This window comes from Helobdella robusta, assembly GCF_000326865.2.
Source record: "Helobdella robusta unplaced genomic scaffold HELROscaffold_106, whole genome shotgun sequence".
Classification (NCBI taxonomy): Eukaryota; Metazoa; Annelida; class Clitellata; order Rhynchobdellida; family Glossiphoniidae; genus Helobdella; species Helobdella robusta.
Window position 1 is genome coordinate 284,548 of NW_008703599.1, and position 24,832 is coordinate 309,379.

At 31.7% G+C, this 24,832-nt stretch overlaps 4 protein-coding genes across 4 annotated transcripts; all 4 read left to right on the top strand.

Annotated features, from left to right (window-relative positions):
- Window positions 1–2,290: 2,290 nt before the first annotated feature.
- HELRODRAFT_194877 (hypothetical protein) lies at window positions 2,291–10,259 on the top strand (the record flags this gene model as incomplete). Its single annotated transcript, XM_009012437.1, has 12 exons — window positions 2,291–2,397; window positions 3,651–3,761; window positions 4,136–4,281; window positions 4,938–5,063; window positions 5,277–5,488; window positions 5,588–5,729; window positions 7,511–7,635; window positions 7,812–7,956; window positions 8,279–8,400; window positions 8,725–8,799; window positions 8,938–9,106; window positions 9,189–10,259. The coding sequence occupies 12 exons, from the start codon at window positions 2,291–2,293 to the stop codon at window positions 9,878–9,880; spliced, it is 2,172 nt and encodes a 723-aa protein (XP_009010685.1). The 3' UTR covers window positions 9,881–10,259.
- Window positions 10,260–14,867: 4,608 nt separating this feature from the next.
- On the top strand, window positions 14,868–15,804 carry HELRODRAFT_183406 (hypothetical protein; the record flags this gene model as incomplete). The annotated part of the gene is made up of 3 exons (XM_009012438.1): window positions 14,868–15,177; window positions 15,242–15,430; window positions 15,509–15,804. 3 exons carry the CDS (start codon window positions 14,868–14,870, stop codon window positions 15,802–15,804), a joined length of 795 nt encoding a protein of 264 aa, XP_009010686.1.
- A 2,424-nt stretch (window positions 15,805–18,228) lies between these two features.
- HELRODRAFT_183407 (hypothetical protein) lies at window positions 18,229–19,009 on the top strand (the record flags this gene model as incomplete). The annotated part of the gene is made up of 3 exons (XM_009012439.1): window positions 18,229–18,496; window positions 18,571–18,664; window positions 18,760–19,009. The coding sequence occupies 3 exons, from the start codon at window positions 18,229–18,231 to the stop codon at window positions 19,007–19,009; spliced, it is 612 nt and encodes a 203-aa protein (XP_009010687.1).
- A 3,124-nt stretch (window positions 19,010–22,133) lies between these two features.
- On the top strand, window positions 22,134–23,048 carry HELRODRAFT_183408 (hypothetical protein; the record flags this gene model as incomplete). Its single annotated transcript, XM_009012440.1, has 3 exons — window positions 22,134–22,443; window positions 22,498–22,686; window positions 22,753–23,048. The coding sequence occupies 3 exons, from the start codon at window positions 22,134–22,136 to the stop codon at window positions 23,046–23,048; spliced, it is 795 nt and encodes a 264-aa protein (XP_009010688.1).
- Between the last annotated feature and the right edge of the window lie 1,784 nt (window positions 23,049–24,832).

A 24,832-nucleotide genomic window follows, 5' to 3' on the forward strand; every position in this document is an offset into this window, starting at 1 on the left:
TTGTTTTGTTGGTGTGGTGTTGTGAAGCGAAAACAAACACATCACACAAAACTAGCAAGAAGTCGCAAGAATAATAGTCAGTCACCTACCTATAATAAGATTACTCTCAGGGTCCTAGCTTACTTATAAACATTGACTCAACTCACTTACCTACAAATTTGTATTTCTCGTTTTAGATGTTTCAAGTATTTTATTTAACATATTTTAGCGTTTTTATTTTACTTGAAGCTTTTTAATTTATGTTAAGCCCTAGCCTACCTACAACTGTTTAACTCATCACAGTCCCTAACTTACCTATGAATTAAATTAAAGCCCGGTTCACGGTAAAGAAAATATAAAGTTGAAGAGAAACATAACAACAACGACACCGAATGAATGGATGTTGTGTATGCATGTGTTGTATGTAAATGTGCGGGCGCGCACTCCCCAGAAACTTCACTCACTACCGACTAACCTCCATTGCACCGACAATCATCTGACACGCATCGATGGAATGAATTTGACCGGATACTGAAAAATAAATTGAAAAAAAAATTAATTCGCTAAAATAAAAAACAAGCAATTGGAAAAAATAGGCAACTTATCTTTTTGAGATAACACTCAATCTTTGTTCAAATTCGAGTACTTTCAAAGGTACAATGAGACAAAAACAAATTTACCTTTAACATTATCTTCGATTTGTCATCGGAACATTCATCATGAGACCACCATCTGAAACGTGCTGACGCCCACCACAGCCCACCTCTCATCATTCTGTAGACAAGTTTTTATTAATTAGCGAAGTAGTAAATCAAGAAACAAAGGAACGAACGAATAAATGACTAACTGAATGATTGAACGATTGGTTGAATGAATAAATTAACTAATTAATTAATCAACCAATGATTTAATGAATGAATAGAATGAATCAATGAATAAATTAACTGAGGAATAATTTGAAAGAGTGATAAAATGAATGAATGAATGAGAAAAATAAAAAAAAGAAACTAAATCATACTTCAAAAACCATCGTTGTTGTTATCTTCGAATTGTCATCGGAACGATCATCATGAGACCTCCATCTGAAACGTGCTGATGCCCACCACAGCCCACCTCTCATCATTCTGTAGACATTTTTTAATAGCGTATTAGTAAATCAAGGAACAAAGGAACGATCGAATAAATGATTAACCGAATGATTGAATAATTGGTTGAATGAATGAGTGAATGAATGAATTAATTAATAAATCAATGATTCAATTAATGAATAGAATGAATTAACGAATCAATTAATAGAAGAATAATTTAGAAGGTTGAGTGATAAAATGAACGAATGAGAAAAATATAAAACGAAACTAAACTTTAATTCAAAAATCTTCGTTACTGTACTTTCCATTGCACCGACCACCACCATCTGGTCGGCACACAAAATACCATCCGAACTTCAGAGTGTCAGTCGAACAGCCAACGAGCTGATTCTTCCTACACCACCATCATCATATGTAATTCATCATGAGACCACCATCTAAAACGTGCTGACTCCCACCACTGCCCACCTCTCATCATTCTGTAAACAAAATTTTTTTATTTGCGTAGTAGTAAGTGAATGTTAGGATCTTAGAAGCAAAAATAATTAAATTATAAAATGAAAATAATGTCAAATAAATAAAATTTTAAAATAATAAAGTATGTAAAATGTAAAAAAAACTCAAAATAAATTCATGCATAGTCAACGTATGCGTAGTTAAACTTTAGAAAGGTCGAAAATTCGATTTATCAAAAATAATCTTTATAGAACCAAGCAAAGACCAGTGCGGTGGAGACAAAAACACAGTCAAAAACATAGCGGACACGATGATGAAGAAAAAGTACAGGATGGCGCTAGCGGTCTCATGTGCGTGTCCGAACGGAAGGTAACTGCCAAATGCGAAGTAACCACTCAGCAAAGCCTGCACCAAGGAGATGTAATGATTTGTCTCATGTCTTTCTTTCAATTGTTGTTGAATGCCTCAATACTTTGTGTATTATATAATATATTATATATATACAATACTTTATAATACTTTGTGGTGATTATGGTCGTTAGTTGAACACGAAAATTAAAATTATTTAATTCTGTTTTGTACGTCCGAAAATTTATTTCCATTCTTTGGTCATCTACATAAACCAAATTCTGATTGCGTGTCAGTTTTAAGTTTTTATAAAAAGAATAACGCTAGAAAAGTGTTTCATTATTGGAATTTGCTTTTCACGTTTTCTTATATTATGTTCATAAATTGGTTTTAATGTACTTGTGTGATCAGTGTCCGGCATGTACGGGTTCGGCGTTAATAAGTTACATTATTTATTCACAATTGTTTTATTATGTGCACAAAATCTTGCTGAAAAATATGACGAGGAGACTTTTCTGTTGTACAAGTGAGTTTGTAGTTGTCTTGATGCATCTGATACCAGAATCTTTAGTTTAGCTAGCTAGATGTAGATAAAAAATTCCTAACTAATAAATATAAAATAGATAAATAATAATAAATAATCAATCTTCAATTGAATAGAACATGGCAACGCAAAAGTAATTTATCTGGTTAAGTTTATCAATATATTTTATTTTATATTTAATCATTAATGTTTTAGTAAAAAAAAAAAGTGATGACCATGATTTAAAAAAATCAATTTGATAACATTACAAACACACTAACTGACTAACCTAACAGCTTGAGACTTAACTTGAGTGAGATCCTAGATAAGAAAATTCAATAATAAAGTAACACAGCACCATTGGATGACTCTATTACCAATAACTTTGCTATAGCATATTATGTTTTTTGTTATGCGTTGTAAAGTTAACTAAACTAAGCCTATATCAGCTATTTCATCATAATCCTAGGGCACAGGCATAGAATAGAGTCATATTACAATTCTTCTCATCAGTTTAATACCCACAGCTTTTTTAACTAAACTAAATTTTAGCAATTAATATTAATAGTTTAGTTACTAAACTTTTAATTTAATTAGACTATTAAATAAATTAATTGTTAATTGTTCTTTTTTGGCTCATCTTAGCATAAAGGTAGTGTAGGTTTATATGGTGGCTCTTATTGTCAGATTCACAGTTATAAATTTTACAAATGCAACAATGATGCAATCTGTAAATTAGGTATCAATTTCATCACACCAATGTTTTGAAGTGGAGGAGTTGGACTCTTTCACTTTGAACTCCAAAAAAGAATCATATGTCATGTCTGGACTTAGGGCCATAAAGAAAGATTTTTGTGTAGTATTACTTTTTTGTTGTTGCAGAAGAACTGTGAAATTTCAACTAAGAAATTTTTATTTGATTTAAAAATTATTATTTTAAAACAAAATTTAACAAAATAAAAGCTTTGGGGGCATAATTTGTTCATCTATTTCTTGTGTTGAAGAGTAAAGTCGATCTTCCATTTTCTCGTCAGTATCATAGAGATGCTTTAAAGAATGCTAAAAACAACACAATCATCTAATGTAAACTCTGAGGAAAATTGAAATATATTTTTTGTACTGAAATAAAATTATTATGCAATAGTTTTTAATAACTTTTTAAGTAAAAAATTACAATATTTGACAATTCATATCTATTGTTGTCGTATTACTGAGTTCAATCTTTCAATAAAATTATTTAAATGTAACCACCAAAGGAACAAGGTGAGGAGAATGTTTGAACATGCCTATGGTGGCTACATGCAGAATGCCTTCCCTCTTGATGAACTTCGACCTCTGACATGTGATGGACAAGATACGTGGGGCAGGTATGTGGTTCATCACTTCTTCTGTTGTCTCTTTTGAAAATCACAGTCTTAAAATGTGTTATTTCAAATTCAATTTTGTAATTGAACTGCCAATAGATTTTTAATGTAAAATCAATTGTATTATGTCTGACACGATGATTTTTATTAGCTTTTAGGCTATATAAGCCTAGTTTTCAAAAAAAAAAATTAGTAATTTTTTAAAAATTAATTGAAAGAATTCAAACTTTTTACAGGTACTATTTTTATATGTACGAGTTTTGCTGTGAATTAAGGAATTTTTAGATTGCTATTTAGATATTATTTTTGGTAGATCTTCTGTAATATTTGACGATGTTTCATGCTGCCATTATGTTGAACACATTTCTCTCGTGTAGTTATTCATTAACACTGATTGATTCTCTGGACACCCTGGTCGTTTTGGGAAATTTTTCTGAGTTTCGTAGAGTTGTTGACATACTTCTGAAAACGTTAAATTTTGACAAAGATCTCAATGTTTCTGTTTTTGAAACGAACATAAGAGGTTAGTTTTAATTTTAATTAATATTGTTTTACTCTACTTGTTCAAAAGCTTAATTGCCATAAATTTTGTTGAGCCAATGAAGAACTATGTTGCCCAACATCAAACCATCAAGTCGCCAATATTTTCAAAAACTTACAAAATATTAATATTAATATTGTATTATTGTATGTTACTTTCAACTAAATGGATGTTAATACTGGAAGAAGGTTTCACTTCATTGCTTTTCTCAAGTCTAATTCTTGCTTAGAGATAATATATTTTTGAGGAGGAATTTTTTTGAATGACTTGAAGTTTTTCATCTGGAAATTAAAATAAGAGTATTTAGCTCAGCACATTTGCTTTTTGATTTTGTAGATTTGAGTTCAAAAATTAAACATATAAGTATTGTTATTGTTAGGAAATATTCAGTTTATTTACCGAAAGGAGCTTCAAATCACTGATTCCAAATGATAGAGTAATTTGTAATTTAAAGTGGGTTATTTTATCCTAATTGTTATTTTTAGATCATATAAATTAAAATGGGATATCACTTGTTATATTATACTTGCAGTTGTCTTTATTTTGTCATAATCAATATATCATAACAAGTTAGATTTAACAATATGTTGTTTTGAAATAGATATTTCAAATAATGGTAATTACATTTGTCTTTAAAGTTGTTGGTGGTCTGCTGTCGGCTCATTTGTTATCCAAAAGAGCAGGCCTGGAGTTGGAGGAAGGGTGGCCATGCTCTGGTCCACTGCTCAGGCTCGCTGAAAAGGTTGCCAGGAAGCTTTTGCCTGGTCTGTAGCAATGTTGATTGCGTATGTATGTGTGTGTTTGTGTGCCTGTGTTTGTCTTGACAACCTCCCAATCCCAAACATGTTCATTACAAAACGTGTGAAATGTTGATGAATTAGTAACTGTTATACAATGTAGACATATCATGAACATGAATATATTTAAAAAATTGTTAACTAATAATTTTTTATTGTATTCTTTCAATATTTTGGCAGCTTTTAATACTCCAACTGGAATGCCTTACGGTACGGTAAATTTGTTATATGGTGTGCCGAAAGGCGAGACATCCATAACGTGCACAGCAGGTGTTGGTACATTCCTCATCGAATTTGGCACCTTGACACAGCTTACTGGAGCAACTATCTTCATGGAGACCGCTTTGAGAGCACTGCAAAGTCTATGGTCATTCAGGTCTCCAATTGGACTAGTAAATTTATTTTGATTTTAACTTTTTTAGCCATTGTTAATATTGATTTAATTGTAGTTCTATCCATGGTGATTGAAAACTTTGTGATGTGTAATACAGGTTGGCAACCACATAGATGTACTGACTGGCAAGTGGACAGCTCTTGACTCAAGTATAGGAGCTGGTGTAGATTCTTACTATGAATATCTCGTCAAAGGCTCCATGCTGTTCGGCTATCCTGACCTCATGAAAATGTTTTTAGGTTTCTGACACATTTTTTATTGCCTCATCAACTGACGCAACTATCACCATCAATTAATTGAAATTACTTTAAATTATTGTACTAAAATGATTAGCAATAACATTATTATTATACGTCGATTTTTCTGACTGTAATATAACAGGTCACCTATATGTATTTTGATGTGCTGATTCTAAATTTCATATATATTTTTATCAGTCACGTCTATTTTTTGCACGAAATGATAAATATTATTCGATCTTAACATTCTAAGGTTAAAACAGACTGCTCTGGTAAAACTATAAAAAATTAACAACACAGAGAACAAATGCTCTGTATGTAATCTGCACGAACATTATATGAATCTATTAAAAGGATATTACAAAAAAATAAAATGTAACGAACATTGCTAGGTGCTATGTGAAGACCCAAAAGTTATATTCCAGCTCTTAGGACAACAAAGTGCATACACAAAGAGTCTTTGTTTTTTGTACTTATGGGACAGACGAGAAAATGCAGACTATTATAAAAAAAAGCGTGGCCAATTAGAGAAATATTTAAAATTTTTGAAAAAAAAAACATTTAGAATAAACCACTTGTCAGTCTTCAAAAAGTGTTGCTTCCACTCCTGCTTATAAATTCTGGATTCATGTCAAAGCTTTGGATCAGTGCTTCAAACATTTGTATACTTAGTTCCCTGCTCTATCTATAAATTGAAAGCTGGCGTATTTGGTGGTCCATAAATCAGGTTCCTGATCAAAGACAAAAAGTTTATTATAACTATGAAAAACATAGTAAAAACGCTTGGTCTACTTCGTGTGATGTCTTTAGAGACTTCACAAGAAACTTCAAAGCAGCAAATTATTTTCTAGTGGAGAATTGGTTGATAACTTTTCAATACTGGGAGCAAACATGAGTGTGAAATTGCATTTTTTCATAGCCACTTAAGTTACTTCCCATCAAACTTTGGAGCCATGAGTGAAGAACAAGAAGAACATTTCCCCCAAGACATCAAAATGATGGAGCGCAGATATTAAGACAGATGGAATACGAGCGTGATAGCAAACTACTGTTGGTGTGTACAGAGTGACTAGCCTAACAAAAAATATTCAAGAAAATCAAACAAGAGAAAATTTCTTCCTATTAAAAAAAAATTTTATTTTGAATTGATTGATTGATTGATTGATTGAATTTTATTTTTTTCAGTGGACAGATTCGTTTTATAAAAAAAATAAATGAATGAATGAAACTATACTTAGATTTTGTTTTTCACATTGTTTTGTTATTATTTAATCAACTTTTTGCAATTTATTACCATCCAACAATTGATTTATTATGAAAAATTTTCCATTGTACACTGATGTGAATTTGCTTGAGAACTCAGTGAAAGAATTCTCATTTTTTGTGCAAAAACTTGACATGATTTCTGATTTTAAATTTGGAATCCGCATCACTCAAATATATAAAATCCGCAAGAATACTCAAGTCATCGGAAAATGTTCTTTCATATGTGGACCTTACGTTCTACCTCGGGGGAACTGGGTCTCTGGACGCTAAACGAAGATTGATTGATTGATTGATTGATTGATTGATTGATTGATTGATTGATTGATTGATTGATTGATTGATTGATTGATTGATTGATTGATTGATTGATTGATTGATTGATTGATTGATTGATTGATTGATTGATTGATTGATTGATTGATTGATTGATTGATTGATTGATTGATTGATTGATTGATTGATTGATTTCATATGTGGACCAGTGTAATTGACTTTGATTGACGACTGTTTTAAAGAGTACAAGAGTGCCATTCAGAAGTACTTGAGGCGAGATGACTGGTACTTGTGGGCGCAGATGCAGAAGGGAAGCATCACACATCCACTCTTCCAATCTCTGGAGACATTCTGGCCAGGATTGTTGGTTAGTTGGTACTCCCTCTTTGCCGTCCTCGCTATATAATATTTATTTATGTAAGATATTTGCTGAATACTAATATAATATTATAATTTCAATTTAGCTGACGACTTTTTCAAATAAATAAATTAACTTGGATATGATAGCATAAAATAATAGCGTTCATATGGACATGTTGATAGAGCTTGACTGGCGATATCGAATCAGGCATGAAGACCTTGCACAACTACCACCAGATCATGCAGCAGTATGGCTTCACTCCAGAGATGTACAACATACAGAGCAGCGAAGTTCACAACTCCAAAGAGGGATACCCCCTCAGACCTGGTCAGTTTGTTGGTTGGGTTGACGTCATTTGACATTGCAAATGATGAATGACCACCCTCTCCCTCTGATACTCGCCTGCTTAGGCCCACACGCGCAATCAACGCTTTGTATGTATATAAGTGCTGGAATATCTCTGCATTTGAAGCCAGTCACCACAATTTAAAAAATGCGCTTTATGAGAACATGTCTTATTTAAAATAAAGTGCCATAAAATTTTCATATTTGCTCTTGATACAGACGAAATAATAGCCGATCTAATTTAAATAATTATTTTTTGGCTAGTCATAATTTTCAACGTCGCTATTTCTAAATTATTTTGCAGAGTTGGTTGAAAGTGCAATGTACTTATACAGAGCCACTAAGGATCCGTACCTCGTTGAAATTGTGATTGATGTAGTGGAGAACATTGAGAACATATGCAAGACGTCATGTGGCTATGCAACTGTTAGTTTTCTTTTCATTTTTTTTGTTTGTTTTCTAATTGAATCAAAAATTTTTTTTATAAAAATCTCTAGAGTTAACTCTAGATATATTTGGTTGGTTTAATAATTTGTGTGATATATTCTTGATGACGTTGTTGATAACGACCAATTAGAAATCATCTCCAAAGTATTCTTCTAGTTTTTGTATTTTTGTCTACATCATTGTCCAACGACACGCTTCACTTCAATAGATACTATCAATACAATTTATCATTGATAGGTCCTAAGAAAAAAACATTGTTGAGTTTTTATATTTTTTTTTCTTGACAATTCAATTTTTCGAAAGTCCATTTCATGTGTTTTGCCTGATAATCATCAAGAGAGTACGATCCGTTATAAATTGTGCAAGCTGCTCGATGAGGTCATTTCAGATTCAACTGGACGTGCACGCGTGCTTCTGATTATTATTAGTTTTCAATTTTTTTTTCTCAAAATTTTTTTACGGTTACATCTTCGCGGAACAATCTCGTGACGACGACATCATTGTTAATGCCTACAGGTAAAGAACGTGAAAACTCACCAGTTGGACAACCGAATGGAATCCTTCTTTCTGGCTGAAACACTCAAGTACCTCTATATGTTCTTTGATAGGGAGAACTTCCTCAACCAAGATGCAGCCAACTCAACTGTTATTATGACTCCAAGGGGCAAGTGTGTCATCCACACAGGTCTGCATATCTCTGCTGTTTGATTTTTGTATAATTGACCTTTAACCTTTATACGAAAATACGAAACAATTTTTCTTAACAGGAGGTTATGTTTTCAACACTGAGGCACATTTCGTGGATGCAGCCGCATTGTATTGTTGCAGCAGCAATAAGCAGCAGGACGAGGATGAGTTGAGAAGGATGATGAATCATATTGATCTCGTTGATCTACTCACTGGTGATGACGACACTGACGATGATTATTCCATCTATCTACAAAAAGCTAATTTAAAATTTGACAACGATAAAGTAAATGATAATCCCCAATCAAGTGATGGCGAAGCAAATCCATGCAACAGCACTGACGATGATTATGAAAGGAAAACTAGAATAAACGTAGTTGAGATGCCACTAGACCCAGACGGCGTTTTAGTTGCCCAGCAAGCACTAATATGTCACTCGCACATTCCTCCATTTCTGGTGAACGTGCCAATGCACCTCGTATGTAACTCTGATCGATTTTATTACGAGCTGCAAATCATCACACCACATCATCCCAGCATCACTGTTCAATCTGATTCTAGCGCAAACGTGGCCAGGCCTGGAAGCGATTGTTCTATTGATGGTAGCTCCGACAAATTTGGCTACACATCAAAGAAGATAGGCAATGAGGAAGTGAATGTTCCAACAAAGCCTTTGTATTTTGAAAACATGTTTGAACTGTTGTCGTGCTCTCCGAGATCATTCGTCGCTCGATTGTCAGTCAACGGAGAAGTCTTTGATGAGGATGAATAACATATTTAAAAAAATTGGAGACAGTTTGTTATAATTGTATATATTTTTCTCACTACCATCTAACGTAGTGCACGCGTGCGCTCTGTTTAGATGTACGTGAATTTTGTCTCCTTGAAAAGTCTTGTTCTGGTTCGGTTATTTTATAGATATTTTATCCTTTATTTTTATTTACATTAAATGGCAAATTAAAATTTTAAATAATTGTTTATTGATCATCGTGTTGAAGTTTCGTTTCGATTTAAACAGTTTTGAGCACACAACATAAATTGGATTGAAGAGAATGTTTTATCGCTCGAACAGTTTGATGATCAGAATTTCTGAGGAGTTGGGTATGTAAAAAAAACTTGAAAGATCTGAAATATAGGTGATGCGCAAATTGTTTGGTGTTTTTCTAGCCATGATATTTTAGACAAACTGAAAAAAAGTACGTATTCCTCCCACAGTCGTTTAACGAGAGTATTTTATAAGCTTTGAAGTTCGACAGTGGATTTAAGTTTATATGAATCACAAGGGTTATGCTTGATCTGTTGAATAAATGCAACAAATCTAGGAAATGGGTCCGAAATTGTCATCTTATGTTAAAGTTATTGACTGAAATAATCGTTACGAACATATATGGTGTATATTGTATATATATTTTTATTTATTAATTATTAATTTGTTAAAATTCTTTCTTTAATAATTTTAGAGACTTCAACAATAAGCAAACAGTGCAGGTAAGTGCATGTGAAACAGCGCATCTGGCACATTGCATGTCGTAGGTGGAGATCTCCTTGCTGTCGAATCCGAAGACTCCAACACCAGTGCCATGTGTGTGTGTGTCTGTGTGTGCGTGCGTGCGTGTGTGTGTATGTGAGTGTCTGCGTGTGTAACCCGTGTAAAAAAGTCATTCGTGCTCGCTATAAAAATAAATATATAACACGCAGTACACAACACACTCACTCAAGCTCTCTTAATGCATGCGTGCATATACGCTTATTATATTAATCCAACTTAAGCCTTATAGACATATTTATAATATTTTATTGTATTGTATATTTACAACATAAATCAAATAAGGTGTTTAATTTAAGCCATATGCTTGCCAAACTAACGTAGGTGAATTATATTTACTAGTACATATGCTTCATTTTAAAGTCGAGCATTTAGTGACGCGCAGTTTTAATTTTGCTACAGATGGCACGGGCTTAGCCGGGCGGTTACTTCGCACAAAGAATTTAAGTTCATTAATAAACCTTACTGCCCATTGACCGTTGGCGCCATCCAGTGCTTTTTGCGTTTTCGTGCCCGCTTGATGTTTGTGTTTTTTAATTTTTTTAAATTTTTAATCAATTATCATTTTGTTTAACATTTCAAGGATTTTCTGATTCAATTCTACTCATGGATATATATATATATATATATATATATATTCATATATACTTATGTATATATATAACAACACACGTTTAGACAACATTTTCCCCGAGATCGGGGTTGCCGTTTGGCTAACTATGATGAAACCGAAATACCCCTCGACGCCATTCACATCTGTCACTCGCCTCAGTATCACGCAACCCCGCTTTCACTCTGTCCTTCTCCACCTGCTCTCTCCATCCCAATCGCGGACGACCCCTTCCTATTACTCCTTCAACCTCGAACTCCAACGCTCGCCTAATCCCGACCCTTTCATCCCTTCTCAACACATGTCTATACCACCGCAATCTCGATCTCCCCACCTTCCCCACTCACCATTACCTTCGTCTTACCAATATTAACTTTTAACCCTTTCTTTTCGATAACACTTTTCCATCTGTCAAATCTTAACTGCAATTCTTCCATGCTATCAGCCATCAAGACTAAATCATCTGCATACAAAATCTCCAATAACAACCCCTCCATTATGTTTCCACACACAACATCCATCACAATTGCAAACAAAAACGGTGATAACACTGATCCTTGATGCACTCCTACCTTAACACTAAAAGCGTCCGACATCCCCCTTCCGACCCTCACCTTTGTCTTCGCCCCTTCATACAGCTGCATCACAGCTTTTACAAGTCTCTCATTCACTCCTTTCTTCCTCAACGCCCATTCAATGACCTTCCTCGGTACTCCTCGATCAAAAGCCTTTCCTAGATCCACAAAACACATGTACAATCTTCGTTTCTTCTTTCTATAATTCTCCAGCAACATTCTCACTATGAACAACGCATCCACCATTCCCCTACCAGGCATAAACCCACACTGCCTTTAAATGTATATATAATTATAAATAAATATTATATTATTATAATATTTAATATATATATATATATTATTAATATATAATATTATATAATATTATAATATATTAAATATAAAAATAGTTATAAATATATTTATATATATATATATATATATATATATTTATATTCATGGTTTTACCCCTTAAAATGAATGTATCGTTAAAAATGCTTATAATATTCCGGCTTATATTGATTTCATTGGTATCTACATTTAATGTAAATAACAATGACATTATTTTTATTGATATTATAGAGATAGAGCTGTTGTGGAATTACAAAAGCTTGCAATTTTTCATCCCATGGTTTTCATTAAACGCCTTATTGAAGGAGTGTCATTTTCACACCCTTTGTGACGATTACACACAATTACGATTACGCAACGCTAACTCAAGTGCTATAGTTCTATTCCTAAAGTAAAATTCAACTTACGTTTAAATAACCTTTTTAAATCGTGTATTTTATAATTGAAGTGGTCGTTGCTTACTGAAATATAACATCTTTTACTACAGCAATTGTCATTAAAGCCGTTCTTGTACACACACACGCACACACACAACCATAAAAATTCAATAGTTTTGTATTTTAAGATATTATGGATACATGATAGAGTTAATATATAATATACTGTATACACATTAATATTATAAATATATATATATATATATATATATATACATATAAACGTAAAATCACCACTATTAGCTCATCTCGTACATAATATAGATACGAAATGTGCTCTTCAAACATATACTATATATATGTATGTATATATATATGTGTGTGTGTGTTTGCTATCTATATATTTGAATGCTATAATCATGTTATTTATATACATATAATTCCTAGTATGAAACAAATCTGATGCTTCGATTGAATTTCTTCATTGAACGGATAGAGGTTTTATTTGCGTCTGAATTGGCGCGGGCTTAGTTAAGCGGTTACTTCGCATAAAAGAATTTACTGTCACTAAATACCCTTACTGCTCTGGACCGTTGGCGCCATCCCGTGCTTTTTGTGTTTTTGTGTCCGCTTATCAGTTCTGTTCCGGTATTTTTTGTTATTTCTAAAGTTTTAATTATTTTTTAATATTTTTTTAAAATTATCATTTGGTTAAATATTTTCAGATTTTCTGGTTCAATTCGTTAAAAGTTTAACGTTACTTGTATTATAACTTTACCGTCAAATAAAAAACTATAATTCAATTCCAATGTTGAAATTGCACTTATTTTATTTGTAAACTGCATTACAACATTCTCAAGTAGACATTATTTATTCACCAAAATGTTTATTTCTCAGTATCCAATTTAATAAAATTCATCTTCTGGCTATATCTGCGTACTGCAATGAAATACAATGTAATGCAATATAGAATGAATACTGCTTTTGAGTGAGTAGATGTTTTGCTGACAGTTACTTCGGCACAGGCCTAGTTAAGCGGTTACTTCGCACAAAAGAACTAACTGTCACATGGTCTCCTTACTGCCTTTAACCGCTGACGCCATCTTGTGCTTTTTGAACTTTCGCGTCCGCACGTCCTAAGGAATAATTTAGAAAAAATAATAATTAAACTTTCTTTCTATTGTACTTGTTTCTAGCATTTTGTAAATTTTCAATTAAATCATCTATCATTCATGCCATTTTCATAGATTTCCTGATGTTTTTCTGTACACTTAAGTAAGATGTTTCATTTTTACAGATGCCTGAAAATTTTAACAAAATACTAAATTTTACTTTCACATAAACAAATAATGCACATACATGTAACAAAAATGTACACCTTTACATACTGAATAATAATGTTCCTATGAGCCCAAATAATGCCTTGGTTTCGAACGCGATACCAACATATACATGCATGAATCATATTGTTGCGCAAATATATGAGAAGCATAAAAAATGTTAACGATTTGCCATTAATTGTTATGTTCCAAGTGGAAATGATGTTTATTAGCCACTTGTTAAATAATTAAATTAATATTTTTAAAATATTAATAAATTTCAGCTCATTTTTAAATTCATTTCATCAATTTGACTAATCATTTCACTGTTTTCAACTATTATGCTCATTTTTTAATCATTCATCAAGAAAGCATGCAAATAAAACGTCTGCTTTAATAAATTTTCTTTGAATTTTATGTTTTATTAAAACAATTTTATGTTATGTTACGTTATATTATTTTTATGGTTGTTTGTTATTGTTATTAATACGTTATGTTAGGATATGTTGCTTTGTTGTTATATGTCTTAAATTTCAAAATCAACATCCGATTAATCACAGTTTTCAGCCGAATAAAAAATGACAAGACATCTCAACTAAGCAAAAACTATAATTTAAAATTATTGCGGTGCCGCTGATATGCTGCGGAAAAATATAGATAAAAGTTTAAAAAAATGAAATAATAGAATGAAACAGTGCGTATAAATAATATATGATTCGTTGAAACAATGTTCCTAGCTTTTTAAATGCATTTTTCGATTTTGGGAAACAATGAAACATTTTTATGTCTGGTGTTTAAAAAAGCGTTGCATATTTAATTTCTGAAAATTTATGAACTATATTGAAATATAACAATAATTTGTAATTCACGAAATAATCAATCATTTCTATATAAAATTAAAGTTTAACATGACGTGTGATGAAAAGTACAAACTTCATTTATATGCCAATCCTATGTATAAAAGTATGAAGTGAATCCAAAATAATTGCTCAAACAATCATGTTACTCTTCAAAAATATTTGTTATTCTTTAATTGTTTTGATATGCCGTAATTTTGATAAAATCATCTGTAAGTACAATTCGGAGCGTTTATACCGTAAAGATGACAATCTTCCTTTTACCTGTTTTGGTGACGCACCAAGTGCAACCCATGAGAATGTGTCTCTGGCAAGGTGCAGTCTTGCTTGCAACAATTTGAAGAATTGCTTAGTTTTCCAGTACTACGAAACGAATAAATGTGATTTGTTTGTAACGTGGAGTATTTGGATCAAGCAATCTGTTGGAGGATGCTCATTGTACACCAGGGCAGGTCGTTTCTTTTAAAAATGTTTAAAAAATCTGTTATAATCCATATTGAAAAATAATTTTTTCAGGGTTATGCCCTCCTTCGTTTGTTTACTTTCCTTTGTCAAACTCTTGCTACAAATTGGAGGTTGGATCGTGGAACTGGGAGCAGGCGAGGAGCTGGTGCAACCATCTGTCACCACCATATACATTTCCTGCTATTATTAACACAACGAAAAAGAACGATGCCGTGACGTTTTATTTGAATTCGATAAAAGGTTGTTATAATTATATTTTGTTTCTATGTAAACATCCCAGAAAGAAAATTTAAATTTGTCTTTGTGTCTTTTTTTTAGATTCAAACAACATTGATTGTTATAATTCTGATTACTTCTCACGAAAAATGTGGATTGGCGGGCAAAGAATAGATCCGGCAAATGTTTTGACAATTTTTGTTTGGAAGCCGTTTCCTAATGTTGCACTAAGCCTGGGGAATGAAACATTTTGGTTTCCAACCCAACCGGATGCGTTTTTGGGATCGCTTTTTCTAGAATCATGCATGACGTTCTGGCATGATAACTTCAATTGGAATGACCTATCGTGCTATTATGCCAAATGCGTGCTATGTGAAGCTACACCAATACTCAATTGAATATTGTAGCTTAAATTTGAAATATTTATTTACATCTGACGTTTTTAACATTAACCTGACAATTTTTTAAATCATTTTAACTAATTTAAAAAAATATTGAAAACATCAAGGATGCTATAAACGTTTGATGCTATAATTGCTGAAGAGTTTTTTTCAATTAATAAAAGTTAAATATTCATTTCATAACTACATAAAAACGTGATGCTGTAAAAATCTCTACTTGCCGTCTACAGCAGAAAATTTAATGAAAGTTGCCCAACTGAGATCCTATCAACTGTTTTTCGAGCATTCATTCAATAGTCTATATTTTTTTATTCTTTAAAATGACAAAATTTCTAGAGGAGACGCAGAACTGAAACAAATAAAAATGTGATAGATGAGAAGAAATTGCAAGCTAAAATGAGATGAAAGTCGAGTTACTCTTAAAAATGAAATGTTGAAGATTTTTTGGTTTCTGAAAGAAAATAACTTATTTGTATTTTGACATCTTGAATCTTCTAGCCTAAAAAATACCCGCACCTAATTGTATTGTTAATTTTTGAAATTAAAAAATTTGAACTAGACTTAGTAGCCTGAAACTGATAATTTTGATGTCATTATAGTAAAATACATTCAATACATTTATTGTCTGTATTGATTTCAATAAGCAATTTAGATATTTGTTGTGTGTAAGAAAATTTTGAAGGTGACAACGAAGATAATGATTATAATTATGTTCACATATGTAGAATAAAATTATGTAAAAATTACCAGGTTAACAAAGTTTCTGGCATATAATTATTTTAAATATTTTTAATACAAATATTGCTGAATCTGTTTTTCCAAAAACAAAAACCAATTATTTTTATTATAAATTTACCAATTTTTAGATCTAACAAGGTTTTTCTACTTTTTCACTTCTCTGTGAGTTTTATTTACCAAGATTACAAATTTTGTGAAACTTTTCAAACTCAAAGCATTTTTAAAATTTATTTTCAACTTTTTTAAGACTGTTCTTTTTTTACTTTCATTAATTTTCTTTTACCTGAAATTCGCTTTATTCACAATTACCACAATAACAATAGAAATAATTTTAATAATTATAATGAAGATAATAACAACAGCAACAACAGTAAGACAGTAGAAATTAGACAGGATATGATCATTATCATAAAATTTGTGAAAGGAGAAAGTTAAAAATTATTAATGTTTGTTCAGATCCGTGACGACTTAACCGATGTCGTAAATATTTAGCTATAGAATTTTTTAAATAATTTGCAATTTAATTAACAGAAAACATTGAGGAAGAGTTAATTAATTAATTAATTTACAGATGAATGAATGAATGAATGAATGAATGAGTGAGTTAGTGAATGAGTGGGTGAGTGAGTGAGTGGGTGAGTGAGTGAGTGAGTGAGTGAGTGAGTGAGTGAGTGAGTGAGTGAGTGAGTGAGTGAGTGAGTGAGTGAGTGAGTGAGTGAGTGAGTGAGTGAGTGAGTGGGTGGATGAATGAGTGAGTTGGTGAGTAAGTGAACAGTGAATAAATAAATGAATTAATAAAATAAATTAATGAATGAATAAATTAAATAAATTGAGTCAGCCAGCCAGCTATCCAGTCAGCCAGCCAGCCAGCCAACCAGCCAGTCAGTCAGTCAGTCAGTCAGTCAGTCAGTCAGTCAGTCAGTCAGTCAGTCAGTCAGTCAGTCAGTCAGTCAGTCAGTCAGTCAGTCAGTCAGTCAGTCAGTCAGTCAGTCAGTCAGTCAGTCAGTCAGTCAGTCAGTCAGTCAGTCAGTCAGTCAGTCAGTCAGTCAGTCAATCAGTCAGTCAGTCAGTCAGTCAGTCACACACAAAAACACAAACACACGCTCATTTGAAATTACAACTATAAAATAATACACAAAAACAGACAAAAAATAAATAAATCGATAAACAAGTAAATAATTGGGTGAAAAAATACAAGCAATTTAAAAAAATAAATATACAATTATAAATGAATATCCGTGTATGTATACAGTAGGGCGTATGCAAGCATTTTCTCAAGCATCACTTCACATTGCTAATTAAATAATTTTTATTCTGAATGTCAGAGCCCTGTGACGATTTTAAATGCGTTGCCAGCGGATTATTAGACACATGTATCTAATAAGTTGCCAGCAACTTATTAGATACATGTTAGATAGAATGCATCTAATGTATTGAATAAACATTGCACATATGTAGATGTTTAAACGATATCAATTTTTTCTCCTTTGACTTTCGGAGACAATAAACATGCGTTAGACAGTCTTTCTAACATTTTACTTTTCAGAATTAAAAAAAATTAACATTATATTGAATGAATTTTAAAGAAATATGTTTATTACTAACTATTAAAACTATTATTACTAACTATATTATATAACTATTATGTTTATTTCAACAATCTTTCAAGTATATTGCCTTACGATGGCAGTTTATATAATTCGAAGAATGCGCTGGGATTTTGTTGTTGGAAGTTTGTACAGGAGGGATGTTAAATTGCCCTTCACTTGTTTTGCTGATGCATCAAACAAAACATTTGCAAACATATCCCTGCCACAGTGCAGTCTTGCTTGTGACCGCTACAATGGTTGCCTGGCTTTCCAGTACTACGAGTCAAGTAGGTGTGATCTGTTTGAAACGTGGAGTACCTGGATCAAGCAATCTCTTGGATGCTCATTGTACATCAGAGCAGGTTTCAGATAAAAATATTTACAAACATATTTACATTTAGGTATTTCAAACAAATTTAATAAAAATATTTTTCAGAATTATGTCCTCCTTCGTTTGTTTACTTTTTTTCATCAAAATCCTGCTACAAATTGGAGGTTGGATCATGGAATTGGGAGCAGGCAAGGAGCTGGTGCAACCAATTGTCACCACCAAATACGTTTCCTGTTGTTATCAATACAACGAAAAAGAACGATGATATAATATTTTATTTAAACTCAATACAAGGTTGTTAAAATTGTCAAGTATTGATATTTTTAAGATAATTAATTTTGTCATTTTTGATTCCAACAACAATGGTTGTTACGACACTGATTTTTACTCTAGAAAAATATGGCTAAGTGGACAGAAAGTTGATCCTCTAAATATATCGACACCATTTGTATGGAAACCATTTCCAAATGTTTCACTGAGTTTGGGCAATAAAACATTTTGGTATCCAGACCAACCCAATGCTTTTGGGTATCCTGGAATCTAGAATCATGCATATCATTTTGGTCTGGACTCTACACGTGGAATGACCAGGCGTGTGATTATCTCAAATGTGTACTCTGTGAAGCTACGCCAGAGTTTATGTAAAAGTTTCAGCTATTTCTTATTAAATTTTCTAATGTTAGTAAATAAATGTTTTTTTAATTATAAAGGACAACAATCCTTTTTTTAAATTTTTATAATTCAAATTGAACATGAACAGGCTAAAAATGTTGTTAAATTTAAAGATTCTTAGGTATTGTTTTTTCATTACATTTTTCGCAGATAAATTAATTTTTTCCTGATGTGCATATTAAATTGGTTGAAATGTAAACTTGTATAAGTTAAATTATAATATGGTAATTTTTAAACAAATTGTTCTGAAATAATCTTTAATTTGTAATAAAAAAATCCCAATCATTGAAAAACAATTTAAGTTTGGTCTCTGGCAGCAGCATTTAACTAGTTTGGAAATTTTTTAATTGCTGCTAAAAGGTACGCATAATTTTTGCCGAAATTGCTTGTTTTGAAATCAGTTAAATCGTAAAATTCTATACATTTAAAATCATAATCCTCAGCGGTGGATCTAGGCAATATGCACGGGTGGTTAGAAACTATCCAAATGTGGCTAAAATTAGACTGGTGACCTTTTTCATCCAGCTCTTCTAGATCCGAGGTAGGTAAAACATTTATACTTTTTTTCCAATTTGCGACCAGGAACGGCAAGACGGTTCCGAGGAATTGAACTACCTCGTATTATTAATAACTTTTCTTTCTCTAGTCAACTATATGCTGATGATTCTTACATTTATACTTCTTTTCCTCCATCTAATCTCAATAGTGTTCTTCATAATTTATCTCTATGTCTTTCTTCAATTATTGCTTGGTCTGACTCTATTTGTCTTAAACTTAATTCTTCTAAGTTTGAATTAATTTGTTTTAATAAATCTAAACACTCTATTACTATTCCAACTATTATCTTACCAAATTTTTATAAACCATTTTTGTCTAGACCACCAAGTTTTTTGTATGGAAATGAAATTATGTTATAGTAGATTTTTTAATAATGCAATGCCCGTCATAGAAAAATGCTTGAGCTGTAGTACTGAAATTATTACAGAAGATTGCATTGCTTTTGCATCTTAAGTTCAGTAACTCTGCAATACACTGGAAGTTTGCTGGCGGATTTCCAATTTGAAACTATAGAGATTATAATATTCTATAAATTTTACCGAATGTTTGGCGTTAATATGTTTGTAGTTCCTTTTTTCGATTTTTCTCACTAAAGTTTTTTGTTTTTCTCAAATATCTACGCCAGATACGTGGATGATATCTTTGTCTTCTATAACGATCCTGAACAAATCACCCAACTACTTGGTACCTTAAACAAATCAAAACTTAGATTTACCATTGAAAGTGAAAAGGAACAACGTTTACCTTTCCTCGATGTGTTGGTCACCCGTGGCGAAGAACGATTCAAAACCGCGGTCTATGTCAAAGAAACGAATACAGGAATTTGTTTGAATGGACAAAGTGAATGCACTGAACAATTTAAAGACAGCACAATAAAATCATTTGTGAACCGGCATTCACACACTCTTCCGATATTGAAAATCGCGACGCTGAATTAAAGAGACTTACTCTATTGAAAAGATTGTTAAAAACAAATTACTACACATCAATAACCTTCCTAGCACCAAAAATCAAGATAACGACATCATCTTGTATTACAGAAACCACATGTCAAAAATAGATGAAGCTATTCTTAAGCATATCATCAATAAAAATGTCACACCAACCAACCCAAATAGTAAAGTTAAACTCCGAATTTATTACAACAATAAAAAGACGTCTCACCTAATACTGAAAAACAACTGCAGTCCTAGAGATAACTCTGAGTTAAAGCGTAACCACGTAATATATGAATTTAATTGTCCCTTTGACGGCTGTGCACGTCAACATGACTCATATATCGGGATTACTACTACCTCACTGACTAGAAGGCTTACGATGCATAAACAGAGTGGTGCTATCAAATCTCATTTGGACTCAACACACTCAATCACAATTAGCCGTGAAATCCTCGACAGCAACACCAAAGTAATATACCAGAACAGCAACTACACGCATCTTAAAATTGCAGAAGCAGTCCTAATCGACATCGATAAACCAAAAATAAATATACAACAAAAAATGACAACCTCACTTCCAACCCGGCGCTTAACCAACAACGAAAACAAAGAAGTAATAAAAACTAGCATCGTAAATAGTGACAAAGAAGAATATGATGCTAAGAAAAGGAGACCAAAGAAGATGACCAGCCAATTAAGAAACCTGACACCTAATTCGCATCAAAGTTCAATTTTACAACACCAAAGTTAATTTTTACAACGTCAAAGTTAATCTTGACAAAGTCAATATTTCCCTATATATACAACAAGGAGCACTGACGATGATTCATTCGGAATCGAAATATGGCCTTATTTGCAGCATGAATTCGAAAAATAAGTTTATTGAGAAAACTTTAGTGAGAAAAATCGAAAAAACGAACTACAAACATATTAACGCCAAACATTCGGTAGAATTTATAGAATATTGTAAAAATTATGGTCTATTACCAACATATATATATATATATATATATATATATATATATATATATATATATATAAATATATATATATATATATACACTAAACACACAATATTTTAACAAATGATATACATATTTATTATATATTTTTAGTTTGTTTTCCGCACCTCTCATATTTGTTCTAATTACTTGAAGAAAAGTCAAAAAATATGGTAATAAATTTAGTGTATATTCGTTATAATATTGAATGTTTTACATTATAAAAAAAAGTCTTGTTCAAACTTGCAAAAGCGCTGTTCGACTGAACGTTACTAAAAACATCATCATTATATCGACAGAAGCCTTATGAGTTTTTAATATAGTGGAATCGTGATGTGCAACATTGACTGCCCTTTCATGAGTTTCATTAGTTGCCTATCCATTATCCAAAAAATGAGAATGATTAATACCAAATGGTCGATAGTAATAAGCGTAAGAATTGTACGTTGTATTTGCTATAAAATATACAACTTCTTCAGATATATTTTTAAATGTAAAAATGATTCTCTTTAAAAACCTTCCCTTGATATTATCTTTGGTAGTGGTTTACATGGTCAGCAAAATAAGCTGCAATATTTTCATAGAAAGTTTATACAGAAAAGATGATAGCCTGCCATTCAAGTGTTTCGGTGACGCCCCAAGTGAGAGTTATGAGAAGGTGTCTTTGGCAACGTGCAGTCTTGCTTGTAACAAATTAAAAGATTGTTTGGCTTTCCAGTTCTACGAAACAAGAAAATGTGATCTGTTTGTAAAGTGGAGTATTTGGATTAAGCAATCTGTTGAAGGATGCTCATTGTTCATCAGAGCAGGTCGTTCAATTCATTTATTCGATTTTATTTCACGTTGATTGAAACATTTTTCAGAGTTATGTCCTCTTTCATTTGCTTACATTCCTTCATCAAAAACCTGCTATAAATTGGAGGTTGGATCTTGGAATTGGGAGCAGGCAAGGAGCTGGTGCAATCGTCTGTCACCACCAAATACGTTTCCTGCTGTTATCAACACCCTTAAAAAGATCAACGCAGTGGATTTTTTCTTGAATTCAGTGATCGGTATTTATTTATCTGTTCTTAACTTTATAAATGAAAAAATCTGGTTGTAGCTACTATTATTTGCAGATTCCTATAACATCCAATGTTATAACGACGATTACTACGCTCGTAAAATTTGGTTCGGTGGACAAAGGGAAAACCCATTTGATGTTCAAACATCTTTTTACTTGAAGCCCTTTGTAAATGTGTCATTGAGTTTGGGCAATGAAACGAACTGGCAATCATTCCAACCGGACGGCTCATCTATGTATCCAAAATTGGAATCTTGTATTGCCTTCGCTACAAACACCTATCAATGGAATGATCTCGAATGCTTCCATTTGAAATGTGCCCTTTGTGAAGCTACATCAGGAGTTAATTGAATTTTGCAACTGAAAATTCATTGAACGCTACTTTAAAAACTTTGAAACTTTTAAAAAACATATATTTTTACTATTTTCACAGTAGAATATTTTTTCCATTTCAAATTAGAATATTTTGCACTAATAATTTTTTCCAATAAATATTTAAATCGTTTCCAACACTTTTATCAGATTTGTTTTTAGTTTAAATGAAAAGTATTAATAATTGGTCGACTAAGCAAACTAAGTTTAACTTTAAGAATAGGATTTGATTGCGTTCCCAATGATTTGGGCACAGAGTTTGTTCTTGCTCGGTGAACTCATGGTCCCACTAACCGGTAACCCGAATAATCGACAGTTCGATCAAAAGTTGGCTGGATTAACCTTCTATTTTTATGCAAATAAAAAAATATTGTTAAAGTATAACTTTTTTGTTAATCAAAGCATATTTTCTGTATGACTTGATGTTTCAAATACTTTTTGTAATTTTTTCAGAACTTTGGTTTAAACTTTGATTTTTGTGTGAACAGATTTAAAAACAAAAACACTCTTTTAAAAAAGTAAATTGTTTTACCTGGTGAATGAAAATGTTATTGGCATCTAGCGAGTTGTTCGTTCTGATATGAAGTCCTGATAACTTCAACAGCTGGATTTAAATAATTCATACAATGTTGTTAATTGTATATATTTATACAATATATAAAATTATTACTATATGTATATATTATATATATATATATATATATATATATATATATATATATATATATATATATATATATATATATATCATGTTCTGTGTGTGTGGCGTGCGTGCGTGTGTATGTTTGAAGTCTTGTATATTTACGGTTCATACGTCTAAAAATACAACTTAATTCATCAGCTTGTAGCCTTCTATACAGCTTAACTTTCAAACGTACACACACATACACACACACACACCCCACACACACCACACACACACACACACACACTATAAATAATAGATGAACAATAATTAATTGTGGAACAGTTTTAAAATTTAAAATTTTATTATTCTTTTGTTTATTTAAACTGTTATATTTGCTTTCTGTTGCGGGCTAATGTTTACAAATTCTGAGTATTTTTTTAAATAATTTTATAAATGACAATAAAATTTATAAAATAATGACAACACTAATAAAAGAAAAAATTGTAAGGTGATAATAAAAATAATAAAATAATAATAGTACCAGTTATAATATGCGATATAGTGCACACGACAAATGAAGCATTATAATTAAATGCTTTAGTTTCTATATGCTTTATATATGTATGTAAATGAATTAATAGTTATTAAAATGCGAAATTCTCTATGTAGGACGAAGATGACGTAACTCTTTAGCTATGTCATGTCACCACATATCTTTTTTTTTCTAAAGGTTTGCTGGTTTGCATATATTAATAATTTTTTTTTCTCAAAAAAGAGGGGTAAACTAAAAATGCTTGTATGAAAGTCACCCTATCCAAATGAAATTAAAATTGATCAACATAAATTAAAGATTAAAGTAGTTCAACAAAAATCAATAATTAAATTAGTTCGAAATAAAAGATACATGGGGAGTATATTCTTTAGTTATTACGATTGTTTCTATTATTGTTAATAATATTTAATGTAAAATAATCAAAACCTAACTATTAAACACGGATAACCAATAAAGATAATAAAAATTCAATAAGTACATATAATTAATAACATTATTTAAATCCAGTAAATTCAAATAATATCAGATAGAATACTAAAGTCAAAAGAAATTATACATAGATCCATTCATACAATACACGCA